Consider the following 12824-nt stretch of genomic DNA (forward strand, 5'->3'; position numbering starts at 1 on the left):
TGATCGTCTGATATCGATCCAGCTACGGCAACATCTTTCATCACCTTCACTGTAACCGGTCTCACTGTAACTGTGACAAACATCCATGGACCCCTACGGAAATGCCCCTCGGTAACCCCTCCATGCCCCGCCACCGGCAACCACAAACTGCCCTCAACTCCGAGCTTCACCATCGAAGTCTCCATCTGTTTTCTCCCCTTTAGCTGCCTATAACTGCGCTGAGCTGTCTGTACATATTTTACTGGGTACGTTATGTAGCCAAGCATTTTGACTGCTGCTAGTAGTTCGACTGTTCCATATATCATGGAACCCGTTACTTCATCGCCCTGGTCAACCAAACGGGTCATGCCTCGAAACAGCCAGAAAATGGCGCGTTCGGTACGGCCCGTGTGACTGATTGGACAAAGCAACAAAAGCAAGCCACATTCAAAGCGCCGGTATTACTCGTTCAAAGTTCCTTTGTTACTCCCGTTGAGTACAAGCACAAGTAATCAATAGAGGTCACGGATATAGTAGAGGTGATTCCGGCGGGCGGCCATGCACTGAATCACCCCCTGAAATCACCCGCTTTGTCTGCGCCTCGTGCCGTCTGCAGGCCCCATCTATGCATGATTGCTGCAGCCAAGCCCTTTGATAACTTAACCTCCCAACTTCCACCATCTTCTTCTGCATCATCTTGTGAGGCCTGTTTGTTGGCTCCCTCCAGCAATCAGCATATATAAATCTCCAGCGTCTTGTGACTTAACGTGTTTTTCACCAGCTCAACTTGATTCCATTCCATTCCTCTGACAAACACAGCGTTGGCTGCCGCATCTGCGCCATTTGACTCCAACCATGTCATACGTTGACAACCTCTCGGGCCAGTTTGGCAGCCTCGGAATTGGAGGCTCTCAGCCCTACCAGTCCCCCCCTCCCCCTGGTAAGTTCCATGCTCCCCAAAAATCGTCACTCTCGCAGGGACTTTATCTGACTGCAGCTCCAGGATCAGGAGAGCAGGGCGGGTATGGCTACCACTCGGCCAACCAAGATGGAGGCCCTCCTGCGCAATACCACGCCTCTCCCCCTATGCCAACTTATCAGCCTCCCTCTGACAAGCCGGCTATCCCCCAAGGATGGATTCCTCTCTTTGACCAGAGTCGCCAGCGATGGTACTATGCCAACAAGGAGACCGGTGCAACCCAGTGGGAGGCTCCAGGCTACATTGCCCCTCCACGACCTCCCATGGAGAGCTACCCGAGTGAGGAATCACGAGGCAGCGGCCCTTCTCCATATCCCCCAGCAGCACCCTACGGGCACACGCCTGGAGGCTACGGAGCTCCTCCTCCAGGACCTCCTCCCTCGGCCTCTTACGGTGCACCACCCCTACCTCCTGCCGGTTACGGGGCTCCGGCAGGAGAGTATGGCCATAGTAGCCATGGTAGCTATGGTGGTGAGGGCCGCGGTGAGGGCTACAGTGAAGAGAAGAAGAAGAAGTCATCTGGAAAGGGTGGCTTGCTTCTTGGTGCCGCCGGTGGTGTTGCTGCCGGTCTTGTAGGTGGTGCCCTCTTGCATCACGCCCTGGAAGATAGCAGCAGCGACGAAGAAGAGGAGAGACGCGAAGAAGAGAGACGTGAAGAAGAAAGACGCTACGAATATGAACAGGCACCATCACAGACAATCATTGTCAACGAGTACAACACTACAAACTATAACGATTACAACGATCCCTACGAGGAGAGTGGTGTGCCAGGCATCCTCCCTTCAAGAGATGCAGAGGGTAATTATGTGTCTGAAAGCGATCGGGAGTCTGTTCAAGAAGCACGTGAAGAATACGAGGAGGCCCTTGCGGAGGTTGAGGGCTCTTCAAGTGCAAGCAGCAGCGACTATGAGGAGTTGGCAGAGGCTAGGGAAGAGTACGAAGAGGAGTACGAGGAAACTTATGACTAGAGACAGACAAGGTTGAACTTGAAGAAAAGACTAGCCGTCATCTCGGTAGTCTAATGACTATCTGAACGTTGTTGGCATTCCGAAGCACTGTCATTTTTTATAGACCTATGAGCTAGCTGTCTATCGTGTGAGTATGTCTAGCGCACGCTCGCACAGGGATTTTACTATGAATATATCATATCCTGCGAGATAGTGGCAGTATGTAGTAAATTATGCTATTTTCGTGAATCATCAGTCTAGTTTTTCTATCCGTGGCCACAGCACGATATATGTAGCCAATAGTCTTCTAAGATTATTCGTATACCTAAACATTGAGGTGGCAATCTCGTCCTCATGACCATGCTTTTCTTAAATCGCTTTTCTCTCTCATAATCTTTTCTTTCATCCTTTTTTTTTCTTCTCCCGCGCTTATTGTGTCTTTGCAAACCGACTCTTCGACCGAATCCAAGGACCAAATCTGTAAAAAGCGTAGGGCACAGTCGTAAACACGAGGGCGATGAGACCCAACATGGTCAAAGCCCAATGAATGCCCAGGTTCTTATACATGGGAATCGATATCTCAATCATTCCTCCCGAAGCGACATATCGCACCAGCGTAATCATCGTCAGTGCACTAGCCGCGTAAACCTCATACGTGTCGATGAGATACATGTATGTTGACACAAAGACGGAGAAGATGCCGAAGCCGAAAAGCACAGAGGCTAGGATAGGCGACCAGATGCTGATGTGAGGATACGCTGTCCAGCCCATCCAGAAGAAGGAGATGGGGATAGCGGGTGCGCCGATGAGGGCGTACCAGAGGAAGAATTCGGGTGGGATGCGGGCATTTTCTCCGGGCTTTTCGGCTTGTAGCTTTGCGAATTCCTGCTTTGCCCATCTGTATAGTAATGGTGTAAGGGTTGCTGAAGACAGAACGAGGCCAACACCGATGCCGATGAATAGTATACCGGTGATTCCGTCTGAGAGGTTATATGTCTTCTGAAAGACAAATGTGTAGCCATCCAAGAACCCAAACAGCATCAGATAGACGACAGTCAAATATCCGGTCCACAGCATAATGGTTGGTTCCTGAATAGTCATGATGAATGGCCGCTTCACAGCCGTCAACATGCGAGCACTAAATGTCACATGCTGGATTTCTGCTGCAGACACATAGCGCTTATCTCCTGTCAGTCGACGGAGGTGGCTCGCTTTCCACTGTAGCAGGATTGGCTCATAAGTTTCGGGTTGGAAAAGGAGCAGCGAGATGAGAAGGGCTCCAGAGACGATGATGGTAACCCATTCGGTCCAACGCCAGGATACGTCGTGTGATTGGGAGATCCAGCCACCAACGATTGGTCCCATGATAGGACCCATTAGTCCAGCAGCTATGTCAATTGTTAGTTCCGATCATTTCAACTTATATCAAGAAGAATGTTTACTTACTTGCGAATATCGGAAACGCAATCAAGCGGTTCATGGGATCCCACAAGTCGCTGATGGATCCACCAACAGTCGACAAAGGTGACTCTCCAAAGAAACCAGCAAAGAAACGACACACCAGTTGTCCTCCCAAATTCTTCGATAAACCGGCTCCCATGATGAAGAGCATATAAATCGCCAAGGAACCGAAGTAGACGGGGTTGCGACCGACCGTTTCCGACATGGGACCAGCGATGAGAGCGCCAAAGCCAAAACCGGCAAGGAACTGATTAAAAGAGCAGTGTCAGCAAAATCTGTAATTCAAGTTAGAATCTTGTTATGGCAACTTACCAAGCCTGTTGCAAGAGCTTCAGCAACTTCGCTGACACCGAATTCTTGTGCTGCCCGAGAGATAACTGCCGAGTCGATGGATGCCGCCATTCCCACCACAAGTGCAATAATGCCGACATTTAGAGTGCAAAACACTCTTTTGGTGAGAGACCAGTTCCTTGGATTCAGTGGATCATTCGGTCCTTCAAAGCCGACGACGAAAACTTTGGTGTCACTTGAGCTAGGATGGTCTCTATGTGATATGCCTGTAAGCGCCGCAGCGAGGTTTGTGCCAATCTTGCTGAGAGGTCTGTCAATTGGCTCGAGTTGCGATGCATTGTCTTCGATATCGGTTGAACTGGAAGAAATTGCCTCCAAATCAACATCCGCTGGTGCTTCGTTCGGTGTTGGTGTGGTAGTAGTGTTGTTTGCTGCTCGAGTTCGATGGAGCTGGGCTTCTAGGCGTTTGCCCAATGAGGTATACTGGCGATAAGCTTCCATTGTGAAGGCTTCGGCTTCAATCCCCAATGAACCAGGTTATTGTTCACAAAGATTTTGCTCTTTAAAGAGAAGCCAAAGATACTCGACACTCAATTGAAAAGTTTCTACAGAGACTAGAGGGTAACTACATATATATATTCTATATCGTCCATCTTACAAACATATAATTCAGAGATGTCATTTTGGTCCATTGATATGGAATCAGAGTGAAACTTTAGCCGCCCGTTGCCATTAGTAAACGCAAGCGGGAATAGCACCTAAACGTCACAACCCTTGAAAATGGGAAACTAGAGCCGCTATCCGAACACCGAAGCAGACGTTTGTTCAAAAGCAGTAAATGTTGCCACCCGTACACATTGGCAGCGGCACGCAAAACGCAACAGCCGAAGAGAACTAAGCCCGGAAAGGTCCATGCTCAGCGAGATCCACAGCGTAAAGAGTTGCTGTTGTTGACGGCCTTGCTGGATCAAGCCTAACGGGGGTTCGGCAATTTGGATCTAGATCAGCGTAGAAGGAGGCTATACTGCAAGTAGCAAACAGTGGCCTTGTTTGTGGAAAATATAAGATGAGGGAATCTTTCTGATGGAATGGTCGCGGTAGTTGGATGGAAGCTGCTCGATTCTTTTTTGCTGATTGAGAAACAGTGCCGAAGATATAATCCTTGATGGTGTGTGTCATTTCTAGATTACCATCGGGGTTTTGTTATCTAGATGTGAAACGATCTATGTGCACCACTTCATTTATCTGGGTGCTACGGTTACCTTGGATGTCAATGCATTTCTCGCGGCTCAATTGATTCACAATTATCATATGTCCGTGATAATTCACCATTGACTTACATCATTTTACTGACATCGAGATTCGACTGACTTCATGTACGAGATCGTCAATTGAGGTCAATCGCTCCAACTCATCCCGATAACAAGACCCTTGAGCCGGACTCATCTCGGACGTAACTCTGGAGCCCTGACGTCATATGGACCCTGCAGAGCATGGCTTCGACGACAAACTCCAATAGTTTTGCGCAATTGCAAGGGAAGCGAGCATCGAGATGGAATCAATTGAAGCTTCTTATCAATTGAGTTTGTAGATCGGGTGAGAGCTTGCATCTCCGCAGCCACGTTTCTAAGCGAGCAATCGGCAATTGGGATTCAATTATTAATTTACATCGAGATCCAGGACGAGATTGAATACCTTGTTAGTAGGTGGAGTATTGACATCCGTTGCTCTTATCTCTTGGTTCCACTACGAGCCTTTCACTCCATCAAATATTGCTGTCAAGAGAATCCTGTAGCCGAGGATAAAATTTGGAATCATCGGATACTCTGAATATGTTGGGAAAGCTCGAGCACATCACCAATTCATATGAATTCGTCGCATCATGATTGAAGTCGGCTCTGACTTCCCTGATTCAATCGGTGTTGGTGTGAGGCTCGGGACATGTATACAAAACATGCCGATCAAGTTGTAAAGATGTTGTAGGAAGGACTTCTATGTCACTTATATGCGTCACACAACATCATCAAGGCGTAGCTGAGATTATAATAGCAGCAATACGTTATTCACAACATTCTCTTTTCTTCCTAGTTATGTTACGTGTACTGGTCATCTTTCGTTCAGGCTCATGGAAAATAGAAAATTCAATGTCTGCCTCTTATGGTCTGGGGTGGAAGGGCGGCTCGTTATTCTCCCACAATCTGAAAATGTCCTCCCACTTTTTCTCTCTCTCTTGCATCTTATTCTCATCTTCTAGGATCTCTTCCTCAAGCTCGTCAAAGTATTCGGCGAAGGTGTCCAAATCATCTTCGTCATTCTCCTGCCCTGTTTTAGGACCTGAAATGTCGTTTTGAGACCGGTTTAGCGTAGATCCGATCACCGGGGCTGACGATTCTAGAGTAGGGGATGAAACGTCTTCGACTTGCGCGGCGTCTTTGTTCCCTCGAATAGTTCCTTCTTTTTTGCTCCGCGCCTCTTCCATCCTGTCCATGGCTTGCATTGCCGCCTTCTGCTCCTGTTGCTGCTGCTGCTGGGCTCTCTGCTGAACTAAGTCTTTTACTATTTGTTGGGCTTGCGCATAGGATTCCCGCCTAATTTTATCCACCGTTTCCTATGGTACGTTCTCAGGATCGCTAAATTGTTCTGCTGCAACTTCCATCAGGCGATCCCAGATAATGCGGCGACCACGGGCCTGTATTTCCCCTTGTAGGGTAGAATCGTCATCTGCTTGCTGAGGTCCTCGTGCCTGATCCTGAGCCTGAGCTTGTGCCTGGTAGACGGTGCTTTCCTTGTCACCGCCGGGCATTCCTGAGCCAGGTCCGGCTCCGACTGCGGAGTTGGTGCTGACGGTGACATGAAAATCGCTTCCGTCGTACTCGATCAGGGTACCAGGAATCTTAATGACAGGCTGCATTCCGGCTCGGGATGATGGGGATCCGGGAGACCTTACATCGCTAATTGAACGCCGTAGGTCGCCGCCATCATCGAGCTCGATCGAAGACGTCGATGGCAAAGGGATATTGCCCCCTTTAGGTCTAGTAATAATATAAGCAATGCTTTAAGAAAGTAGCTGTATAAATTTCTTAAACTTACGCATTTTTAAACTTACAAACACGGCCATATTTCTCGCATTGGACGCATCGTGGATAGTCTGGATCACACTTAGTCTTCTTCTCTCTGCAAGTTATGCATGCAATGGCCAGCCGCTTGCGAGGCTTGCCCTCTTTTGTCACGCCCCAGTGGGCGTTTACAACCTCGCCATCAATAACCGTTTTACAGTGACTTCCGTCGTCGTAGAAATAGCACATGCCTTCGCCGGGCACTTCTGCTGCCCGTATAAATCTCGGAAGAAAATGCGTGCCGGTCCAGATTTTCGGACTCAAGCCATTTTCCAAAAATGCAATCTGAGAAGAGACTGAAGGAGCTTTGATGATGAAATCATCATTGTGAGCTGCCGAGGGTTGACCATGATACAGGGCTTGCGCTTGCGCTTGTGCCTGCATGTACTCGTCATTTGGTGAAACGTTTTTGTCTTGCATGGCGGATTCCTGGGCAACCTGCGCTCCTACTTTGGCATGGAAGAACTCTCGATCCCTTTCATCGGGTAAGCCACGAGCCTCTGCTGCCACGGCATTAACAGCATCGGGCCCCAGATCCGTAAAGTCCTTGTCATCGAGGTCTGTCAGTTCTTCGCTGGACGCTCGCACTGCATCTTGGCCGACCGTTCCATGCTCCTCATGAATGAAATGGCGATCTTTAATGTGTCTTTTGAGATATTCTCGCCTAATAAATATCGAGCCACAGATTGTACACTCAATTGGGTCTTGAATACCTCGCTGCTTTGCATAGTCATTGTGAAATGCCCAGTAGTGTCTATTTCGCTGCTTGTTGGATTTAAATCTTTGGAGGCAGATTTGCTGTTCCTGAGGTTCTGCCTCACATGGCAGGGTTGCGTCCCCTGAGCCAAATGAGCTAAGGAACGGGTTTGGTGAAAGGACGAATTTCTCGGAACTGTCACCCTCGGCCGAATTGCTAGCCTCCGAAACACCGGAGATAGGTGGCAATTGCTTGGTATAGGTGTCGGGTCTGGGACGAGCCAGAAATGGCTCATGACCGGTATATTCCCCGTCAAATAACCCCCGCCTATCGCTGGAGGGTGATGACAATTCAGGATCTATATTCAAGTGATGTTAATATCAAGATATCGGTGCATAAACGCTATACTAGATATATAGTGCTCACCATTGCTGCTTTTCACACGATCGGTGAAAGGGTTAGTTGCTTCCATGACTGGAGGCGGCAGAGGTGGTGGAGCGCTCGAAGACCCGGCTAGTTCGCTTTCATCCTCACCAGAAACATCCGGTTCGGGTGGCCAAATGTAAATGTCTGGATTAGGAGAGTCATAGTTGATCCAACCAATTGATGGTATTTCCTTCCCTTTGTTTCTAGGGTTGACACGCTCTTCTTCAAGCTGGTGATCATCTCCAGGCTTTGCCGCACGCAGATACTCTTCGTACGGGGAGAGCCATTGCAAGAACGAATTCTTGAGCGACGTAGACAAGGACGACATGATCCTGCCGCTGTAGCCGAGATCTTTCGCAATCTCGGCCCACTCCTTCGACTTGCACACCTTGTCAAATCCGCCTCTGGATTCAACTAGATTCTTTAGGCGATAAACGTCGACGGGCTTTTTATCGACATATGGCAAACGATTCAAGTTATTCCCTTGCTGCTTGTGAAACTTGGCAAGCCCCTCTAAATAATCAAGATTGGCTTGTGTACCGAAGAGAATATCTGTACCTAAGAGCAGAGAAATATTAATAAGTGAATTCTTTTATCTCTTTATTTACCTCTCTCCTTGTGAATATATTAGAGATTCTTGCTCTGTAAGGTGAAGACTTACTGCCTTCTCCGGTTGACGGCTATCGGCTTGGTTAGCAGGTTGTACTGTTGGGCACGTTGCTAAGCCTCTCGTAAGGGGCAAAAGTACATACTTCAGTGTCCATTGCAACTTTGGGGTTTGTTGGATCGGGTGGAAGCACTTGTAGATCAATATCCGTCTTCTCTTCGATATTGACATGGCCACGACAATCAGGACAATACCATTTCTCCTTTGATGAGGGAGCAACAGTAAGGCCTACACATTCCAAATGGAACCATTTATATTTGCAGCCCTGATATGTTATTAGTGGGGTATTTTCTCGATTGTGGCATATTCGAAGACGTATATCAAATAAAGCCAGAGAGAATAAGTTTAAACTCACGTCAACATTATCGCATCGGATCATGATACCAACGCTTCCTCTGTTGCAGAGGCAGGACTGCGGTTCATCTGGGTTGTTTGAATCGCCTTTGTTCCCCACCACTACCCTCACCTCTCCATCTTGGTTGCTGTCATCTATAACTGTTATGGAAGCTTCATCGGGGGCTTCAGAGATATCATTTAGTTCGCTTTGGCGTCTTTGTAGGAGGTCTACATTAAGCTTGGTAAGCTCCTTTTGGAACTCATCCAACAGATCCGAGTTCATGCCAAACAGTTCTTTGGCCACCATGTAAGCGTTTTCTGTGGAACGAGTGCCATTCTGGGCATCTAGAAGAACTTCGAGAAGTTGGCCGGATATGCGAGGGCTGCCAATGAAACGTTGCTGGTAGAATTAAGTCAGTATATAGATTCGAGTTGTGTCACATCTTGCGACCCAGCTTACCTCAACCTTATCCACATAACTCTCGACGGTCTTGTTGAGCTCAGCATAAGCCAGCTTTGGTGTGTTATTTTTATCAAGGCCAATCTGTCCACCGGCAGCGGCATTCATAGCGCTTTGCTGCTTTGCCATCATGGCTCTAGTTAAATGCTCGATAGCAAGGCGGCGAAGCTGTTCAGGCGAAAGATTAGAGTCCTTACTCCTAAATTGCTCTTCCAAAGAGCTAATCTGTACACCGATAGTAGAGGGGACTCCGTTTCGCATAGCGGGCGATGAGGCTTGCATTGCTTGCAAAGCCTGCAACTGAGCTTGTGGGATGCCGCTCGTTTGCGACGGTGGAGCGCCCATTTGGGCTTGAGGTTCATTAAAATAGTGAGCTGATATAGACGTCAGGTCAGCACTCATCATATTCTCTCTATGTTGTTGGAAGGATTGCTGGCTACATGATTCCTCTTGTTCCATCATGGCATCTTCAGAGCTGTTCCGATCTGCAAGCGTAGGCCGACTGAGAGCTTCCGACATACTCTTGCCCTGCTGGTTGGGTTCCGTATCCAGACCATCCTGAGTATTAAGGCCCATGATAGCAGGTTCTGATATGCCAATTTGGATAGTAGATTGCTTATTATGAGGCTCAAACAGCCGCACTGTTAACGCATCAAGAACCTCGACCTGATAGCCGGTCGGCATTACGCTGTTGAGCTCGTGCATAAAAGAAGGATACCCATCACATAGCCGGCCAATGTTGGTAATACCTTGGCGTATTTGGTCACCATTGCTAGTAGCAAACACGTTAGCAGTCTATGCAGAGCCTGGTAGCTATATTCAACCAACTTACACGAATGTATGTTGCCGAGATACCGTAGCAAATTGAACAGCACAAGAAAGTTTCTTGAGGCGGCATCTTGTACATGGATCAGGAGATTTGGCGTCACATTCGGCCTATATGCCATGAGAAAATGACTTGTAACATAGTAGTCATATACCTACCTCTGCCACCCTGCATTCGAAGCATGACCGTTGCCATGCTTCAGGGACCCATTCAGTTGTTGTTATATCAGCCAAAATGACACGAAATCTGGTGAATTTATCGGGTTGGTCCTTGAAATATGTCTTTACCGTGTTGAAGAAGTTTTGGCCGCTCATTCGAATTATTCGAGCAGCTTGGACATCCTCCGAATGTTGAACTCCTTGTTGTCGCTGTGGGTTTAAAAAGATGTTTAGTACTTGGTAAATAAATCAAGATTTGCACCACCATGAGAACTTTAGAACCGTACCTTTGAAGGGGTGTTATTCTGGAATGAGTTATCCTTCTCGCTATTACCTTCGTCAGGGGACTGTTCAGACTCTTTCAGTCCGATGCTTGCCAATAGTCCTTTATCGACTAGCCACATGGTCATCGTAATATGCAGACCTGGCTCAACCGTCTCCTCCCACACAGAAGGAAGAATAATGTTTCCATCAGGTCCAGTTAAATCATAATGGCCCGCTTGGACGCGGGGTCCCAGAATGTCAACCTGTGAGAATGCCTGCTTTATCAGATGATCCATTTCCTATTATAATAATGTCAGTGAACTATACTTGAGAAATAATTGACGAGTGGAAGGGAAAACGAGAGAACCTACCTGCCAGGTATAGCATAAATGAACGGGAAAGTTAAACCTTCGACCAACGGCATCTGTAAACTTGATCGGAGATAATAATTTTGCCATTTTAGAAGTCCCTTCTTTTTTCCTGACCATTTCTTCAATATTCTGTTGAGTCTTCTTTAATTGTGCAGCCACATTCTCTGCCTCTGAAGCAGTTAGAATCTTAGAAGCTTTTTGCAACGCCCCTCCTTTTGCCTCAGATTGGGCCGTTTGATTCCTTCCGGTCTTGAGTTTGTCCACTAGATTGGAAAAGACCTTAGAGGCCAACTCTGTTTCAAATTCAACAGAAAGCGTCTCTCCATTCTCATCAATGCCACCATAGGCTCCCTCATCGAGAGAGTAATTGGCATCGCTGGACTCGGGGCTATTCTCGGACTCTGCGTCCGAGTCGACTTCAACAGGTAGAGCTGATAGCGATACCTCTTCAAGATGTTTAGAATGATGCTTGGTAATGGCAATCTTTCCGTTGCCTGTTTCTTCTCTACAAAGAGGACACTCCGCAGATGCCCATTTAGGCTCCATCTCGTGGTCCAGCGCTAGGTGAGCAATCCACTTATCGCGACTTTCAAAGGTACTGCTGCTATAGGGACATGATAGATCTAAACACATGTACGGTTGAAGGTCAAGGTATATATGCTGTCTAATTGCCAATTAGCTTTGTCATACAATCATGCTTCTCGGGCTTGGGATACTTACTTCCACGCAGAGTTGTTGGTAATAATTACCGTACGACCACAGGCAATGCAAATAAAAGGCGAGCCTGCCTTGGCTTCTTTCGGGAGTGGTGGAATGCGTACAGACTGGCCGTCGTGATTGTAACTCATTGTGGTTTCTGCGTAGGACATAGTTAATGCTATGGATGTGCCGACGCCGGAATCATGGAATTTGGTGTTGGTGATTATTGTCCCTGCATGGGTTCCCGCTTCTTGATTGACAATAGGCAGGGGCTCTTCTTCTTCCTGATATTCTCTTGCTTCTTGGCACCGCAGAAAGCGTTCATAGTTAGCTCTACCGAGATATAGAGTAAGAGAAACATCTGCGCGAGGGAATCTGTTCCCAATCTTATCGGAATAGCTCTTTTCAGGACCCCAGGTAGAGAGAGCATGGCTTTCGATGATATGTTCATGCTGAGCGTCGAATATCGGGTGCTTCAACAAAGGGTCCAGGCCGGATAGAACGAGAGTATCGGTCTTGAGGTCCTCTGCAATCTCATAAATATCATCGTCTGAGAAGTTAGAGGCTGCATCACTGGAAGAATCATCACTTTGTCGACAGGATTCTTCAGCTATGAGACCCGCTGCTGCTTCAATATTTAACTCAACGTTGGAACACAATACTTTTATTTTCTCCGACGAGATATTCACCGCAGGTACTAAGCCTATAGGCAGCGGCAAGTATCATGTCAGTTCAGCTAACCAGTCAACGAAACACAACTGGCGACAGATACGTACGTTCGGTAAGTACACGTCCAATATGCAATAAATTCTTGAGAGTTGTATAACGGAGTTTGCGTGACTTGTTGAACGTCTCATTCAGACGGCCCTGGGTGATTCCAAAGCCATCCGACCACAGAATCAGAGCACTGCAACTGCGTTCAATATTTATCCGAGCGTCCCCAGGGATCCTGGCGTGGTTCGATAATGCGAGAACGATTTCTTTAAAGAGAGCCAGTAAGCTTGAGGAGAGCTCGGCAATCTCATTATGCTCGGCAGTCTCTTCGATGTAGTCACTGGGGTGGATATCCTGTTGCTGTTGGTGCCATTCCTGGGTATATCGAAGAAGTTCTGCCATTATGGCACTCTTCCACCCAAGAGATTACGGC

The 12824-nt window shown here is 47.7% G+C and overlaps 3 protein-coding genes across 3 annotated transcripts; 1 reads left to right on the plus strand and 2 right to left on the minus strand.

Annotated features, from left to right (window-relative positions):
• Nucleotides 1–834: 834 nt before the first annotated feature.
• Nucleotides 835–1926, plus strand: T069G_07984 (WW domain-containing protein; the record flags this gene model as incomplete). The annotated part of the gene is made up of 1 exon (XM_056175194.1): nucleotides 835–1926. One exon carries the CDS (start codon nucleotides 835–837, stop codon nucleotides 1924–1926), a length of 1092 nt encoding a protein of 363 aa, XP_056026143.1.
• Nucleotides 1927–2046: 120 nt separating this feature from the next.
• On the minus strand, nucleotides 2047–4158 carry T069G_07985 (major facilitator superfamily domain-containing protein; the record flags this gene model as incomplete). Its single annotated transcript, XM_056175195.1, has 5 exons — nucleotides 2047–2108; nucleotides 2358–3293; nucleotides 3352–3613; nucleotides 3679–3860; nucleotides 3924–4158. The coding sequence occupies 5 exons, from the start codon at nucleotides 4156–4158 to the stop codon at nucleotides 2047–2049; spliced, it is 1677 nt and encodes a 558-aa protein (XP_056026144.1).
• A 2107-nt stretch (nucleotides 4159–6265) lies between these two features.
• Nucleotides 6266–12793, minus strand: T069G_07986 (ARID/BRIGHT DNA binding domain-containing protein; the record flags this gene model as incomplete). Its single annotated transcript, XM_056175196.1, has 14 exons — nucleotides 6266–6689; nucleotides 6748–7828; nucleotides 7897–8454; nucleotides 8558–8576; nucleotides 8649–8828; nucleotides 8919–9299; nucleotides 9360–10131; nucleotides 10192–10295; nucleotides 10344–10553; nucleotides 10631–10906; nucleotides 10979–11241; nucleotides 11320–11642; nucleotides 11699–12380; nucleotides 12454–12793. The coding sequence occupies 14 exons, from the start codon at nucleotides 12791–12793 to the stop codon at nucleotides 6266–6268; spliced, it is 5613 nt and encodes a 1870-aa protein (XP_056026145.1).
• Between the last annotated feature and the right edge of the window lie 31 nt (nucleotides 12794–12824).

This window comes from Trichoderma breve, chromosome 5, assembly GCF_028502605.1.
Source record: "Trichoderma breve strain T069 chromosome 5, whole genome shotgun sequence".
In the NCBI taxonomy this organism is placed as follows: Eukaryota; Fungi; Ascomycota; class Sordariomycetes; order Hypocreales; family Hypocreaceae; genus Trichoderma; species Trichoderma breve.